This window comes from Thunnus albacares, chromosome 21, assembly GCF_914725855.1.
Source record: "Thunnus albacares chromosome 21, fThuAlb1.1, whole genome shotgun sequence".
NCBI classification, from domain to species: domain Eukaryota; kingdom Metazoa; phylum Chordata; class Actinopteri; order Scombriformes; family Scombridae; genus Thunnus; species Thunnus albacares.
The window spans coordinates 7,323,250-7,347,848 of NC_058126.1; the positions used below are offsets into that span (position 1 = coordinate 7,323,250).

At 37.3% G+C, this 24,599-nt stretch overlaps 2 protein-coding genes and 1 long non-coding RNA gene across 3 annotated transcripts; 1 reads left to right on the top strand and 2 right to left on the bottom strand.

Moving 5' to 3' along the window:
* The first annotated feature begins 6,970 nt into the window (after positions 1 to 6,970).
* Positions 6,971 to 14,839, top strand: LOC122972838 (toll-like receptor 13). The gene is made up of 4 exons (XM_044340193.1): positions 6,971 to 7,509; positions 8,158 to 10,803; positions 11,234 to 11,351; positions 13,067 to 14,839. Exons 2-4 carry the CDS (start codon positions 8,274 to 8,276, stop codon positions 13,305 to 13,307), a joined length of 2,889 nt encoding a protein of 962 aa, XP_044196128.1. The 5' UTR covers positions 6,971 to 7,509; positions 8,158 to 8,273; the 3' UTR covers positions 13,308 to 14,839.
* Positions 14,500 to 16,728, bottom strand: ccl20b (chemokine (C-C motif) ligand 20b). Its single transcript, XM_044340194.1, has 4 exons — positions 16,506 to 16,728; positions 16,072 to 16,174; positions 15,445 to 15,519; positions 14,500 to 15,347 (listed from the first exon to the last, which is right to left on the bottom strand). Exons 1-4 carry the CDS (start codon positions 16,585 to 16,587, stop codon positions 15,281 to 15,283), a joined length of 327 nt encoding a protein of 108 aa, XP_044196129.1. The 5' UTR covers positions 16,588 to 16,728; the 3' UTR covers positions 14,500 to 15,280.
* A 475-nt stretch (positions 16,729 to 17,203) lies between these two features.
* LOC122972853 lies at positions 17,204 to 19,191 on the bottom strand. The gene is made up of 3 exons (XR_006399860.1): positions 18,945 to 19,191; positions 18,727 to 18,785; positions 17,204 to 18,537 (listed from the first exon to the last, which is right to left on the bottom strand). It is a non-coding gene; the product is annotated as an uncharacterized LOC122972853 (long non-coding RNA).
* Between the last annotated feature and the right edge of the window lie 5,408 nt (positions 19,192 to 24,599).

The window sequence follows — 24,599 nt, forward strand, 5'->3', positions numbered from 1 at the left end:
TCAATTTGTGGTCAATTCTGTACAGATATTCATGGATCCCTTGACTTTGTTGATCCCTTGACTTTTCCTCTAGCGCCTCCATGAGGTTGTGGTTTTCAGTGACATGTCTCAACAGCTATTTATCATTAAATTTGGTACAGACATTCATGTCTTGCGTAGGATCAATAATAATAACTTTGGTGGTTGCTGTGGAGAATATTAAGGGATGGTCAGCACCTCAGTGGAGAAATTGCACATGAGTCTTTGATGTCTTAATGCTGAGACTGTTTATTGAAAGCACTTGGTAACCTTGGAAACCACAGTAAACACCAGAGCGTTCTGCTGCTGTCTCTTTCCGTTCTGCCCACTGAAGGTCTGACTCTTAGTCTTTAACCTCAGCAGATCAGCCTACAATATGAAAAAATTAGTCTAATAGGTTCACTAGTTTCTAAACAAGGAACTTAATTTTACTCGTGTCAGTTCAGGTCACGTTGCATGGAACTTCAGATCACCATGAGCACATTCTGGTTTGAATATCTGATCATGTCAATAGAATCATTCACCAATCTGTGTTGTCTAGGAACCGTGGTAACCATGGCAATACTGATTTACCCTTTATCAGAGAGGCTTCTGTTTCCCCAAACATCACAGACAGCTGTAAATCCAAGCAGAGGCAGTGTCTCGCTCTGCAAGACTTACTCTGTGACCTCAAGGCCCAGACTTGACCCAGTGGAACCCAATTTGTAACCCCTAAAGATGGAAAATTCCATAACAGTGATCCCTTAATTTTTTATAGCACCATCATCTGGTCAATGAGCATGGCTGTAGACTCTCCTTGTAAAGATGAGTGGCATATGCAAACTTTTTTATTGCTTTAATGTGGCTATAAAGTTTTCGCTCTGTGATTACACTGAGATTGAGTGCTTAGTCATGGGGATAAGGATTGGGATATATCGATGGCCAAAGCGCAAAACCTCCTGTCTGCAGAATTTTCTGATTGGCGGATTTCACTTTGGATGATGAGAAAAGGAAAGCTGCTCATATTCAGTCTGTCTGCAAGATAATCCCGCCCTTCGTTGTCACAGAAAAGTCGTGAGTTACGCAATCCCTGAACAGTCATTTCCAGTGGACAAAGAGGCAAATACACTGAAATTAAGGAATTTCCCCCTTAAGTAATTCTGACCCTAGTATACTATGATGTAGTAACTATTACATTTACTACATCTTTTTACCTGAAAACAAACTTAATTTTATAATATAATACAATACTTTTAATTTAATTTTAATATTTAACTTAATTCAGAGCATCGTTCTGTAGAATCTCTTCCAACTTGCACCAAGTGCAAAAGCTCCTATCTGCACTTTGCGAGGCATTAATATCTAGTCGGTATTGTTAACGCATAATATAATAATATAGTCCAAAAACAGTGTAATATGTATTGGGTATCCTTAACAAACAGCATTCTGCAAAAAACAAGTTTTTTTTTAGTTTTCTCAAAAAAGTGGATTTTTCAGATGGGAGGTTTTGTTCGTCAGCCATCGATATGCTGATTGACTGTCTTCCAAGAGTTAGATGAGATCATTGATGTCACTTCCATATCTATTCGTTAAATATGAGGCTATAGTCAGCAGCTAGTTAGCATAGCTTAGCATGAAGAACACACCGAAGAGAGAGTGAGTGAATCAAATGCAAAAATCCAGATTTCATCACCTACATTACAGCATATCCTCATCAATCTATACTGGACTTGTGAAATACAGGGGAAGACAATGTGATGAAATCACCTCAACCTCTGTTCTACTTCGTTGACAATTTGGGACATGATTTTTAAGATTAAGATTGATGAATGATTTTTGATGCTGTTCGAGGCAACTAATTTGGCCAGATGGAGCTCTTTAAGTTTGCTTATGGTAGTTTGAAGACTCATATTAAAAAACTTGCTCCTAAACTTCACAAAATAATTTTGTATTTCATGAGAACTAGATCTTCTGTTCTGTTTACTCTCATTGTTCACAATCTTTAACCGGTCTTTGAAACTGCTGTGGGTCAAGACATGTTTTCACTGTTCATGAATGGACAACAATGATATCAAACAGCTTAATATTCTACTCAACGGAGGAACTTATGATTAATATAAATAGGAAGTGAAAAAAAGGTTCTGAGAAAATATGAACTTTCATAAAGCATTTTCTCACACCTAGACAAAGTAGATATCCGCTGTGATGGGGAAGTGGGCAGTTTAGTTGTCTGAGTAAATCACACTAACGTTTCTTTTGTCCATCACTTAGCGATCTGCCTGAACTGATGGCTTGTCTTTACAAAAGAGCCTTATATTACTACACATGTAACTGTAGAACACGATTTATAGGTATGATCATACATTATTATATGATTTTGAAATACTGTACTTATATATTACTGTAAATGAATGGGAATTCAGCAAAGACTTCAAATGCTAGTCAGTGTTTTTAAAAGTTTTTCCAGCTCATACTATTTAAATACAAAAGAACTAACAAAATCTGATCAAAATTTGATTGTTTGATTGGTACCAATGCACCATATTTTAGGAAGCCGTCATACAGTATTTTTGTTCTCAGTCTGCAAAGTAACTAGAAAACTATTGCTGTCGATTAGATTTAGTGGAGTAAAAAGTTCAATATTTACCTTAAGTAGCTGAAAATGAAAAGAAGTACAAGTACCTCCGAAAGTACAGCACCTGAGTAAATGTACTTTCTGAGCATGAGTATGCATAAGATCAGTTTTAAGTGATACGAGGGGGGCAATTTAGCAAAAAAAGATTGAAATCAGAGAGTTATACACAGTATATTACCCTAACCAGCATGCCCAAATGTATGTGCATGTATGTACATATGTATATCTATATGACTCCTTCTGAATGTGTTTATTAATTCGCCATGTATCTGTTTCATGTTGCTTCAGTAAATTTGTGAAGTACACTCCCTTAACAACCCTTATTTTCTCGTTCTCAGTCTTCCAGTTGAAAGTACTGTCTCTACCAGCAGAGAAGAGGAAGTGTTGTCAGACAGTCGGCTTAATATGCACTACGCATACTTCGACTTTTTAAGAGGAAGTGAGCTAGACCGCCACCAATTGTAGTCTATGACTTGATAAAAAAAGAAGCGTGTCAAAGTTAGACAACATATTTGCATAAAGAGAATCTTCTAGACCACACTGTACTACTACTTGTAATTTTCTCAGATATATTTTAATGTATGTAAACACAAAAACAGCATTGAATCTGAATTATTTGAAGTGGAGAACATTTCCTTGAATTATTATTTCCTTGAACACTGAGAAGCTTGAGTAAATCATACATTTTACAGCTAAGTTACAGCTACTGACAAAAAAGAACGAACCTGCCAGTTACTCTCACTTCCTTGCTCCGCGAAAAAGAGAACAGAGACAAAAGACGAGGGCTCCCATCATTCTGAAACCCAAATAGTTCTAAAAATGTCACATTGGACTGAAAGTCCATTGTTATCCCGAAAACAAAAGTTAACTGCTCCAAAGGACCATTGCTCTGAAAATACACACTCTGGAGCCAGAGTTCAGTGACTGCCAGTCTCACTACTTTACAGACTCAGTTAACATATTGCTTAATTTAACAGATAACGTATAAATCATAAAAATAAATCATAGCATATGACTTTTGTATGATTCCTAAAGAAAGACTTTTCATTTCGGCTGATAACAGCTCTTCTGTGAACTAAGTTAAAGACGTGTAACGTTAATGTTTGAGTTCTGCTTTGTGAAACATGACGCTGAATTCATCAGAAGAACTGAGTTAATTGTGAAAAGTCTGTTTGATAAGTTAATTTACATTTTAAATGATTGACAACGAGGCAAATAAAGTCTTAATCTGTTTCCTACCGTTGGAGGAAAACCTCCGTTAACATTTTGGTAAAATTAACGTAGCTGAGCTTACCAGTAAACATCTACTCCTAAAAGATAATTTATGGTTTCTTTCGACACATAAACAGACAATAACTCATTCAGCAAACATTTGATATAACTTGGTATTCATTGTAGCTCCATAAAGTGAATAAACTTGATGTTTCCCAGATAATACACGTCTGCCTTAACGACAAAGTTTACACATTTTTATAACTACTGATTTATTAAATCAGAGTTCTACTGAGTGAAACATAATGCCAAATTTAGCAGAAGACCTCAATAATATATAGAAAGTCTGTTTAATCAGGTAATCAATAGTGACGCACTGCCATTATTTATAGTTAGGCATTCCGATTAGGCTACCTCTGTCATCTTTTGCCCTTAATATCTTAGTGTATTTTGACATACTTGTTAAAAGATAATATGTTTTATGGTGTGACAATGCTGTGGTTAAGATCTGGTTAGGTTTAGGCACAGAAACCACTTGGTTAGGTTTAAGGAAAGATCATCATTTTGGTTAAAATGATTAGGGTTATGGTTAGGGTTAGGGTTAGGGAGTTAGGGTTAGGGTTAGGGTTAGGGGGTTAGAGTTAGGGTTAGGGGGTTAGAGTTAGGGAGTTAGGGTTAGGGTTAGGGGATTAGGGGTCAAGGGAACGTGTGTATTTTTGGAGCACCCGGCCTTCAGAGCAGTGGGCTTTTGTTTTCGGGACAACAGGCCATTGGACTAATGGGCTTTCAGTCCAGTGGGAAGTTTTACGAACTATTGGGGTTTCGTAATAATGGGCCGTCGGACCAATGGCATGGCACCCGATGGACAGAGTAAAGGTGTTTAGCCATACATGAAGACGAACACGTTTTTGAACTAAGAAGAACATTTTGTCCCAACCAGGGACAGATTTAATGGTTTGGGGGGCTGTAGGCAAACTCGGTCACGGGGCCTTCTTCGTGTCTTGTTTTCACCCTTTGTCTGATTGGGTATGTTGGTATTGGCAGTGGTAGAAGAAGTACTCGAAACTTTAAATTATTAATACCACACTAAACATAATCTGTCAAAACTAAAAGTCCTGCATAAAAAAATGTATTTAATTTAATAATACTACTCATTTGTATTATTAGCACAATGTACTTAGGCAGAGCTCATTTTAGCTGCTTTACATACTGCTGGATAGTTTTAATCTATAATAATGCATCATGTTTTATTTGTTGATCATATACTTTGTGTGTAAAATCTTAATCTGTAAAGTAACCAGTAACAAACTGTCAGATAAATGTAGTAGAACAACTACAGTGTTCCCCCTGATATAGACGGAAGTGAATCCCTCCCAGTAGAAGTGAAGTAGAAGTATACAGTTGCAAAAAAAGGGAAATATTAATGTACTCATAACTGTAAGCATAATACTTGAATAAATGTACTTGGTTGCTTTTCAGTAGTGGTGCAACGGATCATAGTTAATCCGTGATCCATACGGATCGCCCCCCCACGGTTCAGCAAAAGATCAGCTGCAGATTAATTGCAAAATTTAATGTCTCATTTAAGACAAAATAAACAAACAGCTGTAAATACAATTCATGGACAGACAACGCATCGCTAACAGGGATTTTGAAGAGCAACGACCAAACCAGCATCTAACGGGTCCGTGGTGACATCTGCAGGTATGTTTACCTGCTGTTTAATGTGCTGCAGCTGAGCAGCTAATTAGCTACATAGCTGCTAACCGAGTGGTGGTGTGTTTAGTGGTGCACTTTTCCCCAGTGAATGTTTGTTTGGTGGCCCATTCAACAAACTAAGCTGCAGGACAAGACGTGTGTTTATGTTATCATCAAGTTTTGATGATGTGGACACAGGCTGTTGTTTCATTCACTACCATGTTTAAAGGAGGAAGGTATCATGCATCATATTGCAATTTAATTTAACAATTGAGCTTTGAATATTTTATATATTTTAAGATTTTATTTAACTATTGGACATCTTCAATGATTTCATTTAAGACCATGAGCAAAAGTTCCATGCTGTAAGTGTCCAAAAAATGATCCGATCCGTGACTCAAATCCGTGATACGACCCGAACCGTGACTTTTGTGATCCGTTGCACCCGTTGATGATTTCCATAAACGTGGTCATTTACCAGGTGTTTCCTGTTCTTATCTGATACAAACTGCTCACTGAAGCAGCCAGTGAAATAAACAAAATGTATTTTCTCAAGTGAGACAGCTGTACTGTACTTGATTATTTTCACTTTATGCTACTTAATAATTCTACTCCACTACATTTTCAGGTTAAGAATTTGATACAAAATATATGAACTGATAAAATATGACGTATCATTATATAATAAACTACCCAGCAGTATATAAGGTAGTGAACATTCTGTTAAAATTAACATTCAAATGTTGCATATAAGGTAATGCATCGATAATAATAATAACACAAGTAACATGTAATATAATATAACACAAGTACAACTTTAAATGCAGGACTTTGACTTGTAATGGAATATTTCTATACTGCAGTACTGTTACTTTAAGGACATGAATACTTCTTCCGTCACTGGAAGCAGCATGTTGCTGCACATTGTCTGCACATCTCTACCTTATACATTCACTCAAGTACTGTACTTAAGAACAGTTTTGAGGTACTTGTACTTTACTTGAGTATTTCTGTTTTATGCTGCTTTATACTTCCACTCTTACACTACATTTCAGTGGGAATTATTGTACTTTCTACTCCACTACATTTCTTCTACAGCTTTAGTTACTTTTCAGATGAAGATTTGACACAATGGATAATATAACAAGCTTTTAAAGTACAACACAAAGATGAAACCAGTGGTTTCCAACCCTTTTGGCTTTTGACTTCTTACAAAAAGCAGTGTGTAGTCGGGGTCACATTTCAGATGTCTATGAGTTGTTAACAGCTCCATCAAAGAGTGATTTTCCCTCTAAACTTCTCACATGGTTTCATTTCAATAAATAAAAATAAATAAAAAATCCAAAAACTGAAAACAAACCACTGCTTTCACTGCAAGACTTCAAGTAAATAAGTCACTTGATGTAATTAATTTTTCATGCAGGACTTTTACTTGTAATGGAGTATTTTAACATTGCTGTACTGGTACTTTTACTTAAGTAAAAGATCTGAGTACTTCTTCCACCACTGCAAGTGAGTCATTGCAACAAGAAAACACTAGTAACTGTGATCCTGCTAGTTGTTTAATGGGGAGCAGCTTCACTTTTACTTCCTTTTCCTTTAAATATGCACTCTGTTATAACTTTTGATTTGCACGTGGACTTGAGGAGTTTCCGCTCAGCAGCATGTGAGTGGAGAGTTGATGGGATAGACCATTAATCTGTAGCGCAGAGGGTCACACATTGACAACAATTTTGTAAAATGTGCTTTGGGGACTTTTTGTAATTAATTTCAGGGTATAATGAGTTAGAATAGTAAAACCATTTTATATGTTTCATATCTAAACATCTTAATAAATCTATAGCAGTTAGGGGCCTCATGCAGTGGCTTACCTTTCCTAATGGTGAAGTCCGCCATGAGTCAAGCAAATAAAGCAAGTGCAAGCTTTCACCAGATCAGTGATTAATCAGCTCTTCATGCGTGACACAGTGAGTAACAGACACCAGCATTTGTCACATGTTAATATAGTATTGATGACTTATTATGATTATGATTATGATTATTATTATTATCGTTGTTGTTGTTGTTGTTGTTATTATTATTTATAGCTTCAACCTTTTCTAATAAGGTTAAAGAAACTGCACATTAAAAATTACTGGGCTATATTGACACCAATTGGTGTACCTAATACCTAATATTGACACCAATTTACCTAATTGGTGTACCTAATACCTAATATTGACACCAATTTACCTAATTGGTGTCATGTACATTTCACAGTTTGTTATTGATTGTTAACAATTTATTTGTGTATCTTTGGAATATCATTTGCATATCATTTTGTACAAGAACCAATACATTTGTGACAGTTTTTAAGCTAAACCTTGTGTAACATTGGGTAAAATTAACAGATTTCTACTGGGTAAAGTTAACTTAGTGATATATTTGTGTTATATTTGTCCAAACTGGGTAAAACTTTAACACAGTGATTTTTAGTGTAGTGTCTAAACTCAGATGTTGTGCTTTTTCACTTTCCATAATGGCACATTGCACAATTTATGATTGATGTTTTCTAATTTTGAGTATTTGTCACTCCTGATGATGGTCTATATTTTTCTGTTTTATTGTATTTCCAGGATAACATTCTGAAGTTTCATAGTTTTATTCACAAGGTGGACTATATCTTGAGAAATCTGACAAATTCCCTTGTTGGGTGGACTTCACTTCTTCTTTTGTAAGGAAGATTTTAAAAATGGCTGCTGGAGTGAAAGAGGATGGTACAATGCCAAAAGGAGGATCCACATGGTTTAAATTAGGCATTATTTTCCTCTTTCTGAGTATCAGCAGTTTTGTGGTTCCAGTCACAGGATTTTCACTGAAGAATACATGTCGGGTCAGTAGAGATGCTGCCATTTGTGCCAGGTGCAATCTCAGCGCTGTCCCTCAAGATATTCCATCAACAGTTAAAGTTTTTGACTTGGCTGAAAATAAAATTTTAAAAATAAAAGAATTAGATTTCAAAAATGTACCAAATTTGATAGAGTTAGACCTAAAACGTAACAAAATAACGCAGATAGCTAAAGGTGCCTTTGCCAATCTGCACTCCCTCATGAAGTTAAGTCTAAATAATAATAGATTTGGTAACCTGGGAGAGAATATTTTTGATGGTTTAAGCAATCTCACAGAGCTAAGAATGGTTAGCAATCGCATCGAAACTGTGGCATCCACCACCTTTAAGCCTTTGACAAACTTGAGGTTTTTGGACATTTCTTTCAACAACCTGAAAGAATTAAAAAAAGTTAATTCTATAATACAGCAGCTGCCAAGTCTACGAGAACTAGTAATGAGAAAAATCGGTTTAAAAACTTTTCGGTCGTGGGAGCTGACAAACACCTCAATAAAACTTGCTTCCCTCGATTTGTCTCAAAATCAAATCTCAGTCTTTAGGATCCACGCAGATGTTTTTCCTAATCTCAACTGGTTTAACATTGGCGCCACTAATGGAAAGAAACCTATAATATGGGACGTGCATAACAAAACTTTTCTCAGCCAAGTAAAAACTCTTGATATTGGTGGGCTTCATTTGGCTTTAAATGACATGAAATCATTCTTTGAGAGCTTCAACTCCTCACTGACTATTCTGAGGATGAATACAATGAAACGTCACCTTGCATCACTAATCAATATTTCCTGTACCATCCCAACACTGTCCACACTGACACTCCAACACAACAACATCAAGTCTACGGATTTGTTTCAGGCGTGCGTCAGTGTAACCGAGTTAGACTTAGCACTGAATCGGATAGAAAACGTCTCCATCAACTCCTTCAAAACTCTTCGAGGTCTGAGGATCTTGAGTCTGAGCCGTAACATGCTGTCATCTGTTCCATCTGTCATAAGGAATATACCAACTCTTGCAGAACTGGATCTCAGTACTAACAAAATCAGCTCACTTCGTTGTGAGGATTTTGCCAATCTTACAAAGCTCTGGGAGCTCAGCCTTCATCAGAACTCAATCTCAGCTCTAAAAGACTGTGTTTTCAAGGATTTAATAAGATTGGAGGTCTTAAAGCTACAGACAAACCAAATTACTAAACTAGGCCAGGCTTTCAATAAAACTTCCTTACCAAATCTGAAACAATTGCGTTTGAATGGAAATAAACTTACTGACATTAAATATGGGCAATTTAAAGGCTTGCCATCCCTCCAGAACTTGACATTACATGATAATAAAATAAAAATGCTTCACAATAATAGTTTTATTGGATTAACATATCTTACTGATATTCAACTACAAAATAATGAGATTACACAAAATGATTTATTCAAAGATAGTTTCAATCACCTGATCAATCTAAGGAGATTAGATTTGAGGAACAATCACATTCAATATAAATTCACCACAGCTTTGCCTTATCCACCATTTTCTCAGCTCTCTCGTCTGGAGACATTGTTTCTTCTTTCACAACACCACAGGGGCAAGTCTAGGGGGCTGCCTTCCAATATCTTGGAAGGTTTGACCAATTTATTGGTTTTCAATACCAGAAACAGTCAACTTCTATCCTTGCATGTAGACATGTTTAAGCACACGCCTAAACTGGAACAACTTGACATCACTGCAAACGACTTTATGGATGTCTCCCCTGAATTATTTTCCCCAATTCGAAACCTGAAAAGCCTGTACATATCTCAAACAAATCTTCTGTCTCTAGATTTTCTGATAAAAGCCAACCTTACCAAGCTAGAGTTCCTACAGGCAAGAAAGAATGGATTCTCAGTTATCCGTGAAGATATAATGAAGTCCGTACCAGCTCTCCGATATTTGGATCTCGAATTCAACGGTTTCACCTGTGACTGCGACAATGCCTGGTTCCTCCAGTGGGCGGAAAACAACAACCAAACGCAAGTTTTTGGCGCTTACGATTTTTTGTGCAACTATCCTCCAAATTTTAAAGGTATGAAACTGAAAGACCTCGACATCCGATCCTGCTCAGTGGACATCGGCTTCTTCTACTTTATCTCCACCACGTGTACAATCCTCCTGTTTATGCTGGCGTCCTTCATTTACCATTTTCTGAGATGGCAAGTGGTTTACGCCTACTACCTCTTCTTGGCTTTGCTCTTTGACTCAAAACAAAAGAGCAAGAACACTCCATATCAGTACGACGCCTTCATCTCCTACAACGTCAATGATGAGCCCTGGGTCATCAAAGAGCTGTTGCCAAAACTGGAGGGAGAGCAGGGCTGGAGACTGTGTCTGCACCATCGAGACTTCCAGCCAGGTAGGACGCTTTTTACACCTGACATGAATAGATCACTTTTCTGTGCTCCAGCTGAGCTTTAAAGGGAAAAATTTTTTAAGTCTGAGTTCAAAATGCAGTCCAACAAATATGTGTTAAATACATTTTCACAATTTTCTGTCATGTTCAATTGAGTCCATTGGCAGTGGGAAAAAAAGTGGCATTTCTCACCAGTGGGTTTTCACAGAAGCCGTCTGATTTCAGTGTGTGCCCTAGACATGCACATTTAGTCTGGCAATCAATATACACAGATGCTTTTTACTCATCACAGTTGATGTTCTCATTTTGTAGTTTCATTTGTACTCCAGAGGGTGTCACCACAGTACTTTTTTTTTGCACTACCAGAGGGACTACAGAGAAGAACACAGTTCATCAGCTTTGTTCTTTTACCTTTTCCTTTTGTCTTTCTCAGGGAAGCCCATTATAGAAAACATCGCAGATGCCATCTATGCATGCAGAAAGACTATCTGTGTGATCAGTCAGAGATACCTTGAGAGTGAGTGGTGCTCCAGAGAGATCCAGACAGCCAGGTAAAGTGTCAGCTCACTATAAATGTGTCTGAGCTGAGACGCATATCAGTAAAACACCTCACTAAGCTTGTAAGAGGCATCTCTCATTGATGCATTGATACAATCCATCACTGGCTGTGCTCATATATTCACCACACTCATAGTAACAGTATGCTATTCACATTAACCTATGATGTGATAAAATCAATACTGCTTTGTTGCCAAAATTCCTGCAAACAATAGGACAAAGTCTATTCCAGTTTTTTAAACACGGAAGTAGGAAATGAGTATTGTTTGACACTTTAATGTGCTGAGAAAGACAAGATACCTGTGAACAAAGTTACCTTGTGCCCTAAGCAGGAAATGAGTACTGCTTACTGCTCTTATATGGTCTGTATTATAAGAGACCAGTGAAGCCAGTCAGAGCCAGTCTGCAGAAACTAAACCAAAATTAAAGTGAGTAAGGTGTTTTCATGCCAAGAACAACTATACACTTATATTTCTGTCAGCTTAGAAATATCTCCAAAATCACACCAAGGCATAAAAACCCGGACAAAGTGCGACAAGGCCATGTCCAGATCCAAGGCCGACTCCATTGGGAGGATCCATCAATCCCTTACACTCAGCACTTAGTCCTCTTCCTCCCTTTATATTCAAAGTACTCGTGTGGTGTCATTCCCTCCTTTTCCTTTATTATTTTGGTATATTGCGTCATGAAATAAAAGGACAGGTTGACACATGCACTGTACTGCACTGAAAAGCCCACTGAGATAGTCTGTGTGCATACTAACTTCCACACCAGGTGCTCAAGCTGTAAAGACTGATAATTACACCTTGAGGTGGACGGGCAGTCCACGCCTTTACTTGAAGAGTTTACCAACTTTTATGTAAACAGTGTCACGCCTCTTGTCAATCAGATGTAATTGTCTTTTTAATTATCATCAATGAATTGATCTACTTAAAAGTATTGTGTGTGTATTCAAAGCCTGATATATCATATTCATCTGTGCCGTAGACGTCTGTTGTTGTCCAAAAACTATTAAAAATACATCAGTGAGCCACACTGCTGCTCTGGGTGACATGTTCCTTCGCCACAAAGAGTTTTGGATACGTTAGTTTGTTTAGAAACAGTTTCAAAAACTAACAGCGATCACGTTTTCAGTCTTTAGAGTAGTTGTGTGTAAGGCAGACACCATTGTGCATGCGCTAGCTTGTTTTTATGCTAAATCATAAACCACAACCTCTTGACTTTGTACTAAAATTATTTAGTTAATTTACAATGTAGTACAAAGTCAAGAGGTTGTGATACATAGCATAACAACAGCAGCATCTGCCTTATACAGAACTACTCACCGGAGACTCAAAATGTGGTCGCTGATCGATGTCTTTCTGATTAAACTGACATGACCATAATCTTCATGGTGAAGGAACATGTCACTTAGTGATGGTCGGTTTGGCTCTGCGTGACATTTGTTGACATTAAAAAGATATATCCTTTAATTAATTTAGTGCTGAAACAATCAGCTGACTGGTGAATTTTATTTACTGGGTTTTTTTGTGTTTTATTTAATCAGTGTAAATTGCATATCTTTGGGTTTTGGACTGTTGGTCAAACTACAAAGCATGGAGTCACCTTGGGATCTAATAACAGATTAACCAATAATATACAGTACGTAGTTGAGTTAAAGGGTGATGACGTTTTGTCCTCATTCATCTCTACCTCCTCCTCTGTTTAGCTACCGTCTGTTCGAAGAGAAGAAGGACGTGCTGATCCTGGTGTTTCTGGAGGAGATTCCCGCCTCTCATCTCTCTCCTTACTACCGCATGAGGAAACTGCTGAAGAAGCGGACCTACCTGAGCTGGCCCCAAGCCAAGGATCACACCGCAGTGTTCTGGGAGAAAGTCCGCCGGGCTCTGGAGACCAGTGAAGATCCTGGTGAGGACAGGTTCCTCCTCAGAGTGGTGAACAGATTTTGATGAAAAGAAATGAGGAGGTATACGGCCAGGAGAGTTCTTCAGTTGGATGTTTGTTGTTTTTTTTTTTAATTGTTTGGTTGTATATATTTGTAATGTTGATGCTTTTTTGATTCCAAATGTCAAAAAAGGTTAAGACATTTTTGGTGCTCCGTCACTAGTCAACTGAAATGGAAAACCAGGAGCCACAAGTTGAACAGTTTCAATACAAGCAAACCGGAAGACCAAGTTATGAGCAATTAGGAAAAATAATTATTTGTTTTTCCATTTCAAAAGCCAAGACAACACGTGACCTCTTCCTTTGACTTTTCCTTTTGTGTGGAATTAATCTAATGAAGTCAGTTGGATGGATAATAAAAAGGTGACAGATGATGACTAGTTCCTGGACAAAAGAAAGTAAAAAACAATGCTGTGTGGAAAAAGAATGACTGACAACAAATTGGTGTCATTATGAAATACTTTGCCTCACCCTGTTTTTGACAGATCTCACAACTTACCTTATAGATTTGACAAAAGTCATAAATCACTTTCAGAATTGTTTTTTTTTTCCAAACAGTCAACTATAAATTGATAGATTCATAGACATAGACACTCCTGTAGATTAGTTTTCCAATTACAAACAATAGAGGATGCAAACGCAACAGGGGGGAAACAAGCCTCTACGAAGTCATTAGTGAGAAGTACATTTTCCATCCAAAGCATCAGTCCACCTCCATCAGCTGTCACCAAATCACACATCAAAGAATCATTGATCACAGAGCCTGAAAGGTTTCCATCAAACAGCCATAAACACACAGTAACAGTGTCAGGTGTCGTACCTTAAAACTGGCATTTCCTCTCCACCACCTTATTAATATCCAGCATTCTGACCCTGATCTGATTGCTAGATGCTAACAGCTAGTTATGCACTTTTAGATAACAGAGAGGTAATTGCCTCATAGGAATATTAAAGGTTTTTCATCCATTACTCTTGAAGTTTGTGCAGTTTAAGGCTCAGAAGCCTGTCTATAGGACTGTGTACTCAAGCAACTCCAAACTAACCAATTTAAGAACTTACTCTATATTTTGAAATGCTCAACATTATTTATAGGGAAAAAACAGACATTATTGTACTGTATTATTGCGTAACCACTGGATTTACATGATTTTCTTAAAAAATATTTAATCCCAAAAGATGAAATAACAAGCGTTGTGATTTATTTGACATTGATTTATTGATTTCTGACAGCAATCCCAAAGATAAAAAATAGGCTTTAACAACATGGAGCCTTATTTCACTCAGAGTACATCATATAGCTTTAATGAAGAGCTGGAACAAGCTGATGTAGAATATGTACAGTGTGATACAGCAGCAGTAGAAAATGATCAATTTAATAACCGATAAGCTACTGAGCTGAAAGCTGAAAAACATTTCTACTGTATATTTTCGTTAGCAAGTAGCTGCAGCACTTTCTGTGGCCCCACGTTAGCCGGTTAGCTTCCACAGTTTAGTCTAGTCTATAGAATATGATGAAATTAGTATATATTGTATATATCTTTGTGAAGAAAAATCTGTATTGAAGGTATGAAATTACTTGTGTGGACACTCTGAATGTAGTGAAAACCATACTGATAGACACATGTATTTATTAAATGTCTTTGTTTTTAATAAATTCTTTGAACAATGATCAATTACAATATCAATGTTCCTCTTTTGGGAACACTATACATAAATTTTTTTTTAAAACAAATAATAAATAAAAAATTGCAATACTTTTTTGTTGATGACACTGCCGCTATAGTTTACAGTATACTATGTATTTAGAATACTACTCTTCCCTGTTTATAAAACAGAACAATTATAATAAGAAAATGTAAGTGTAAATGTAAGTGTAGTTTAAAGTGAATCACAAATTTTTCCACTATGAAATAAGGGTTTTGGGTGCAGGAAGGCATAAAAACAAGAGTTATATACTGCAGATATGACACTATAGAGTTTATGCTGATGGGGTTCTGGCCTTAATTTTCTCTCTGATGACCTGAGTGATCGTCTTCCTCTTGTCACTACAAAGAAAAATAAAAGCAAAACATTAGTTTGGTTCAATAAGCCATTAACACACACTGAAATAACTCGATAAAGAGGGACGTGGGTTCTACTCACTCCACACACTTCATCATCATCAGGGTCCGGTTCATGGAAGGATCGGCACACACGAACTTGCGGCGAGGGTGAAAGCTGTGGAATCTAAGAAAGGAAAAAGATTATACATTAATTACACTGCAGGAACAGTTTTCTTCCCCCAGCGGTCTCATAGCAGTGTGTCGGCTTTTGTATTAACTTCAGAGTGTCTCTAATAATATTTACCAGACACACACACACACACCCTGTCCAAAGTACCTGCTCTTAAAAGACATCCTGAAGCATGTCACTGGTTTTAGCTAAAACTTGAACTCATTCATACACTCATGACAAGTCATATCTAGTGCCTTTTTTAATAATGTTTGGCCTCACAGAATTAGGACTGAGATTTATTTTCTATATTACTATAACTTAAAGTCAACATTTTATTTAATGCACAACTTCCCTACATCCTCTATAGAGTATAACTTTATTGAAACATCTATTTGACACTAACGTAAACATATCAGACAGCTAACAGGTTTTCAATGTGATGTTTTGGTTCAACCTGATCTACCTGTTCCCTGTGTAACAACTGGATTTGTATCATTATTTCTATCCTGACTCGCAGCATTTATACACTGACATAAGATCGGACCGTTAACTCACATAATAGCGTTGATGTCGCAGGATGTGTTGATGGTCTGGATGGTGTAGCCCGACAGCTGTTTGCATTGCAACCGGCGTCTGGAGTAGCTCAGACAGCAGCTTGCTATAAAAACACAAAAAAAAACCCCAGTATGAACAACTTTTTTTTTTTTTTTCATTTTGATGCAAAAAACACAACATTTAAACACACATTTTTTAAACATTAAAAGTTTGTTTCGATGCTCTCTAACTTCACTATGTGAATCTATAGCCAGTTTGTTAGAGCTTTAAAAATTTGCAGATATAAGACAGTAAAAAAAAAAAGAAGAAGAAGAAGGAGAAAGATTTCCTTTCCTAAAAGTATTAAACATTTGACAGGTACGATAGAAATCCTTCACTATTATATAAAATCAGGGTATTGCTCATGTATGAGCGGTAGTTTTTAAATCACTGACCTGACTGCGTGCTGCTGACGAAGGTGCTGATGATGATGAAGGAGCAGAGAGCTGCCACGAGATATGTTTTGCCGCTTGCCATTGTTCCGCAGTCGGTGTCCTTGCTGTGCCGGTTTGTGTCGATGTGAGGTTGTTGTAGCTCGAGTGGTTTCAAGTGCCTGAAGGCTTTCAGTGAGAGTGTGACAGAGAAAGCGATACACCTGCTCTTTTATGTAGCAGGCTCTGGATTTTCCCGGATGCTGTGTGTGTAAAAAAAAAAAAACAGACCACACCCCCCTCCAGGTGGGGTGAGTATTAGAAAATAAACGGTGTAAAGTTTATAATAAGAGCTTTACACTTGGTACTTGAGGCATGAGTCAGATATAAGTCATGAATATGAGGACTTGACCTTTATTTGACCTAAGCATTTAAAGTAAAAGATTTCATTTTCGTTGCAGTGTAATCACCAAACTATGCATCTCTTTTAGTTTTTTTAGTTCATTGTTTTGCTTTCAGAGCCCACACACTTACCATTCTCATTGACCGTAAACCACTCCAAGCCCAAAAAAAACTCTGATAAACCCACTCTCATCCATCAAGTGGAACTAAACACACAAACACCAAACAGCTTGTGTTCATGTTTTATTGCTGCCAAAATTCACTTAATGCAGCTTTAAAGGGGTTTATTTAACATTTAAAAAGTGTATATTTTACATTTTCTCAAGACCGAATATCATTGCAAGGATTTGAATGATGATGAAATGATCCCAAGAAGTAATCAAAGGTGTGTTCTTGTGTTTTTTCATGCAGTTGAAAGGGGATTTTTTTTTTTTTACCTCTACGCACTACAGGTTTTTCAGCAGCTCTCTCCCTTGCAGCGAAGCATGTGTCATTTCATCATTTTGTGCCTGTGTGTCTGTGTGACAGGTAGTAGGCGGGTTGGCATGTACAAATTATTTTTCAAGGTGTGAACCGTCCAAAAGAGACAAAATGATATCTGTGGTCAAATAATCTCAGCATGACAGCAATGACTTTCTACTGGGAAATGTGTATTATGATACCATGAGCAGCAAAAAAAAAAAAAATCAATACCGCAAAAACTACCTCTCCATGAGTGAAGAGCATGAGAAAAGTTGTGATTGTTTAACAAGTAAGAGAGTTTGTTTGTTTATCTTAGATAAAACTCTACTCCCCGAGTAGAGATTAAAAGTTCCAGTTGAGTACAGCAGAAAGTCCCCAGCACACCACATCAGCTACATTAATCCACCGAGTAGTTAATCTATCTCCCTCCATCATCGCTTTCTTTTTGAGTGTGCTTTGTGTGTGTCATGCCGCTTGCTGCTTTGGGAGTTCGTGTGAAGTTAGGTGTTGCCATTCATGGTGGAAATATGTCAGTTATGTCTGTCAGTCTAATCTTTTGTCCATTGTTTCACTTTTTTTTTCTTTTTTCCCAACTCTTCCATCACAGCCAAGTAAGCCAGTTTTGTGATATTTTGTGATTTTTTTTTTTTTTTTTTTTTTAATTTTCAGCATTTCCACTCAAGACACCATAACTTTGTCTCCAAAGTAGCCCGCTCAGTAAATTATGATAACCTTATCACCATTACACCTTGTACTGCGTTCAAAGATAGCCCCCATTCTTTTCTATGACAGTTGCTCAGTGGTGTGTGAAGCCAAAAAATAGTCCACTGTGTTTCTGCGGGCATCCTCACTCTTCCGCATTTTTGGGCCCATGGAGTGTGCACATCAGAGACTCCAGCTGTGATGGTTCAGAGAATGTGCATCTAAGACTTCCGACTTAATCAAATGGTTCTTTCAGAGTTTCTAAATGCTATTGGACCAAAAGGATCAAATTCAGATAATAAAATGAGTCATTTGTGACACTCAGAAAGATGTTCTAACCATTTAAGACCTGTTCCTTTTTTTATCTTTACTGTACCTTTCATCACTGAGTCATGGCACACTCTTGATTACGTGGACCACTCCTTGAGGCAACTCAAACTTCACACCTCACACATCAGCCCAGGTCACATGCATCAGGTGGAGGGGATTGCTGCAATCCATAGTCTTGCATCACTCACGTGTATTTTACCTCTGGACATTTTGTGCACGCCGTGTTAATTGGCCCCAAACAGCCAATATACTGACTGTGCAGATGTTAGCTGTAAGCTAAGCTAGCTAGCAAAGGATACATGGGCTATGTGTGTGTTTGTGTGGCGGCTCGGCCTCTGACTGAACTCACCAGAAACTCGAGGTCTTTCTGTTATTTTCTTCCAGTCTCTCCCCTTTTTCTTCTTGCCTCTCTATGTATTGGATCAGATTCATGAAAGGGATATATGAACATTTTTCAACTTGTGTGGACACGTATACAGTAAACAGAGAGGGGGCCAGTAGGGACCAACAGTAAAAATGTGCCTGTCTTTGATTCCCACAATAAATACATGTTTATTGGATACTTACCCAGTTTCACCCTGTTGTGAAATCAGCTTGGTCGTCATAATCATATTACTAAAGAGCGGACGTATTCTCATTGTTTGTTTTTCAGTCAAAGAGCGATTGCATAGTAACGGCGACTAGCAAAACCATTGTGAAGTAGTGAAATATTAAATGTAACAGCACTTTCAGAGTTTTACTGCAGGTGGATTGTGAATAAGATGTAGTAGGTCCTAAATAATAAAATAACAAATGAAGGAGCTTATCTGCAGATCGTATCAACAACAGCTGGACCTACTCACATTTCTTCGAGTGCCGTTCGATGCTTGGAATGCAGTTTATGGGTCAAATAGGAAGCCAGTATAGAGTTGTCAGGGAAACAGAAAGCCATGAATGTAAACTAAATTATTCTCATGCATCAAAGTCTCTCTCCTCATGTAAGGTTTTAGGTTTAGCTTATTCTCCGGCATCTCTAGCCAGACCAGAATTGTCAGGGCAAAATGTGCTCACACCATGACTAAATGCGTGCATTGTTATAATAATAATAAGTAGTTACATGGAAATATGGTAAGCTTAAGAACAACTCTTACACTAATTACAACAACACAGCTTTTTATGAATCACTCTTTCTATTCACCTCTCTAAGTGTTTGTGCACACACCCATACAGTATGTTATAACAAGGATATAAACACAACTGCTTCCTGATTGATTGAGCAATCTCATGATCTACTTCAAAGTGGTTGGGCAATTGTGAGTCTGGATATTTTGCAGTTTTTTAAGTTCAATTAGAATCAACTCACTAAGTGAACAAGGCTGGATTTGTGATGGGAGGCGAATGTCAATGAGTAATAATAATAATGTAAATGTACATGCATATATAAATTATCTTGCATGTACATATAGTTACTGTAGATGCATGCAAACACACAGTACATATACAAATGCACACACATGCAACAAAGCTTATACTATACTATCTGAATTAGTATAACCCATTAAAAGACTCTGTAATAGTTTATGGCTTCATCTAAGCCAAACTGTGTTTTACGGCTCTGAACTGGAATTACCCAACCATTAAAGTCATTGGATGTTATCAGTTCAGTATAAAACTAAAAATGCCGCCTCGTGGTTGTATGCTTCCACCAACCAGTCAAGCTGCAGTTTATATCCATGTCTGCCCAGACTCATAATATTTGTAGTGAAGACTTTAAAGGAATTAATAAAAGATGATTCCAGTGCTGTCTTCACTTAGAGGACTGATAGAAAGCTTCATCACATGGTGCAACGATAATCACCTGAAACTCAGTATCAGCAAAACCAATGAGCTTGTGGTGGACTACAAGAGGAACAGGAGGCCCCCTGTCTTGGTTTTTCATCCAGGGAGAAGAAGTGAAGAGGGTGGATTCATACAAGCACCTTGAGAAAGCAAAATGCAAAGAAGCTACAAATTCTAAAAAGGTGGACGCTTCATACGTATCTTCAACCCGGCGGCACAGAAGATCCAAACAATCACCACAGTTTCAAGGTGGGAACCAAGATTAGTGTCACTGGTTCAGTATCTGACCAAACGTGAAATGTGTTCACAATCTCCCCTTATGGCGTTGAATAATGGCCAGAAAAGTGTTTTTGCAGAACATTATGATGTCACAGTGACGTTTGAACTTTTTGGATATAAAATGTCAACACTTCATCATTTTATCCTATTAGACATTTTTGTGAAACTTTGTCATAATGAGCGCATGAATTCTTAAGTTATGGTTTGTGAGGTCACAGTAACTTTTAACCACCAAAATCTAAATTGTTAATCCTTGAGTCCAAATAGACGTTTGTGCTAAATTTCATGAAATTCCCTTAAGGCGTTCCTGAGATATCACATTCACAAACAGTTTGTGCTTTGTGTGAGCCAAAGTCTCTGTACCATTCTTTTCATTCTATTCCCTAAGTATCAATTCCTTATAATAACTGAATTCCCATAAATGAATCTGATATGTTTAAATGTTTCCATTGAACTGCAGGCATCATGTCATTCGTTCCCACAACTGATACAATCAGATTGATGCAGAATTCACGTGAAACAATGTGGAAAAAAATCCTGGGAACGCTCTGATCTGATCTACCTCTCTGCAACTTATCTTGTATAAGATTACAACTCAGACTGAAATCTATTTGTAGGCCTTGATGAGCTAAAAATAGCAAAGGTGCTTAAAATAGCAACAGATTATCAAAGTTGGATTGTCCAGGAATGTGTTTACAATGGGCAGGGTGTGAGCTGCCACTTCCTTGTTGATGACCCGGTGACGCAACAGCAGAAAAAAAACAAAAAAAAAAAAAACAGGAATAAACATAATGTAATGCAGCAGTTGACTAACATGCTTTCAGTTGACTTACTGCAGGATTCAGGTTTGCTTAAGATTTTATATAATATGAAGGTACACATATTCTTCTATGGGTTTTTTATCTTAGTAAATTAAATAAACTTCCTTCTGAAAACAAGGTCACACTCTCCAGGCTTTCATTGGACACAGGTAGTAACTTTATCTTGTGTTGATAAGTCCAGTGGCCTTTGTAATTGTAATCAGGTTTATCAGCCAGGTAAGTTCGTCATTGTGTGCTGGTCCCATGGGTCATGTTACACATAACACTATACTAAAAAAAAAAAAAAAAAAACGTTATGGATCATTTAGCAGCAGTGATAAAGCTCTGATAAACTCACTCACTCATCAAGTTAGCAACTAGCTGATGAATGTAGGGGAGCATTTAGCGGTAAGATATTTTTCTCGAGAGTCGGTAGAGACCAAAAGAGGGTTAACAGGAAATGTTGGTCACAAAATACGACTCCAAATCAATGCTTATGTTGTTTTCTGTATGCTAGATGTGTTAATAAGCTATTTTTTTGCTGATACAACTTCAAACTTCACCTACCTGCCAGCGGGATGAGTTATTACAAACTGAGGATTTGCATGATATATTAGTGAAGATACCCAAATTTACAAATTTTCCAAGTTTTTCACTGAATGCAAACAGAAATAAAGAGCTAGGGTTGAACTTAGAGTCAAGTACAAGATTGCATCAAGAAATCAGATATCTCATTTTGATCTCAGCGTCTACTGCAGTTTAACACTGATAAGGGGACACTTTGACGTAAGAGCTATAATCAACAGTTACAAGTTTACTTACAGTAGCTTTGAAGCACAACAAGTTTCAAAGCTGGAAAAATGATCTTTGATCCCAATCACCTTTTCTTGGCAGACAGGGAAATAAGTCAAATGACAAACAAGATAAAATGCATTCTTCAGGGTAATGTTTGTCAGGGTTTATTTGGCAACAAATTGTCAGCGATCAAAAAAAGTCAATATTTCTGTGCTGTTAGAACAATGCTGTCAAATTTGCAGAAAGCAGCTGTTGTAAGCTAAATGAATAATAAACACAGACACACTCACATTCAAGAGGTACCGGTTAGCCCTCCCCTCAAAGATCCCTCTTCCTAGCATTGAATCCTGTTGCTATTTCCTGTTCTCCTTGAGCAAAATCAACAGCTTTTTGTCTCTAGTCAAATGAGGCCTTCTATTTCTAACATTTTCTTTGACTGGCTGTCATGGGTTCAGGCATACATACTGTGGGTCAGGCAGCAGGTAAGTCATTGTTTGCAGAATGATAAAGTTTAAAATGATTACAGATGACTTGTCTTGGCTAGAAAAATAAGAGAAACACAACTGTATGTTAAAATACATACCTGATTCATTATTGTCTTTATTATGAACACAATACCTAGCCGAACTACCTGCTTTTTTTGTTGTCTTACAAATATATCTTTGTCTAAAAGAGACAAAAAAACTTTAACAGGGTTGTTCATCCACACAATTAACCAAAAAAACCCCAATTTCTCCACCAACTGCCTGACTGGCTCAATAGCTATTTGCTTTGGACGTCATTTTAACTGTGAAACGGATGATTAGGATGATTCATCATGAACCCTTTCTACCCTTGATTGGACAAATGTTGTTTTTACCTTTAAATGGGTTAAATAACTATGTGCAAAGTGAAAGTAGTTGCTCAAGTGACAAACCCACAGAGAATTCCTGCTCAACTTTTCAGTAATCCTCTGTTTTTAGGGGTTTTTAAACTTCTTGTTTTGGTTTTCTGGCCTGCAAATTGTTTTCAGCTGCTTTCAGCAAACTAACTCTAATAAACCCAGTAAACGCTAACTACTAGCCGGTGAACATAGTAGAACATTTAGCAGCTGAATAACTATTGGACAATCAGGTGGACAGAAACACGACTCCAAATGCTAACGTTGCTCTGTTGGATGTGTAAATAAGCAACTGTTAGGGTTAACATCTTTGCCGTATCAGCTTTATATATACCAGTGTTATGCGTATGTTGTTGCGGTGTCTCCAGGTGGCTTGAAATTCAATTAGTGAATTAGTGCAAGTTTAAAATACAGCAGCTCTTCTGGAAACATCAACTTTCTATATTTTCATAAAAATCAGTTTCCGTGACAAATAGGCCATGCACAAGCAGACTCATCTCTCATTTTATATGAATATCACCTTGTTTTAATTGTTTAATTGTTCAGGTGAGGTCTGGGTTCACTAATAAATCCAACACACGCTTTATGTGCTGGATTCTCAGTGCATGTTTTAGAGACTTGAATTTTACAGAGAAAACTGAGCTTGACAGGCTTTGCGACTGTAAAATATATTACTAGAGGTCACACAGTACTTAACTTGTGTAAGGTGGTTAGTGGTGTACTGATATTATTTTTCTGATTGACCGATTGATATCAGCAGCCAACAACCAACTTGTTAGGATGTCTAACCAAAACACACAAAGGGTCAAGAGCAGACCACAAAACAATTCTGTTGCCAACTTAAACACACCAAAGGTGAGCCATAAGCCTTCAAAATGTTTTCTTAAGAAGTGGGAGTTGCTCACCAAAAGATGGATTGATTTGAACATCAGGTTACTTTTCTGGATTATGTTTCCAGCTCTGTTCTTTTCTTTGTCTATGTCATACACAGGATGACTAAGCTCAAGTTGAACTTCCTTTCATAATGACCCAGTCCCTAGTTCATTATGTCGAATTTCCCATTTTCTTATCTTTTTTACACTTTATCGTCATACTGTTTCCAGACTGATATGACAGGCACTGAGGTTAACTCATTTCCTTCATTTCCAATGAAGCTTGCTATTATATTTTTCCAGGCGTTAATCACTCTTACCACTCCCATCCAACAGTGTCATATCCTTCTCTCCTGGTAACATCAATACTTTGTTGATGTGGTTGTCAACGTCTGGTTTTCTCTGTTTCTTGTCAACGTTACTAAGGTGGAAACCAAGTGCCAAGTGCGTGTGGACCAGACATCCCAGAAGTTAGCAGCTAATACCAGCAGCGCAGTAGTGTCACGGCAGGATAGACTGTAAAGAATTAGATTATGTAATGTCAGCACATCTGAGTCAAATTAACATGTGCATTAAAGCATATTAGTGGATTATCACTCACTAAATCAATAGATTTAGGGAACGTTAACAAATAACAGATCAGGCTAGGATAAAGTTAGCAAGACATAATGTTAACCACAAACAGTTCTCTTAATGAGAAAAAAATTCTGTTCTCTTAATGCCATTTCATCCAACGTTGTGGAATTAGAGAAAAAGATTTCTAAATGTGATATTTTGC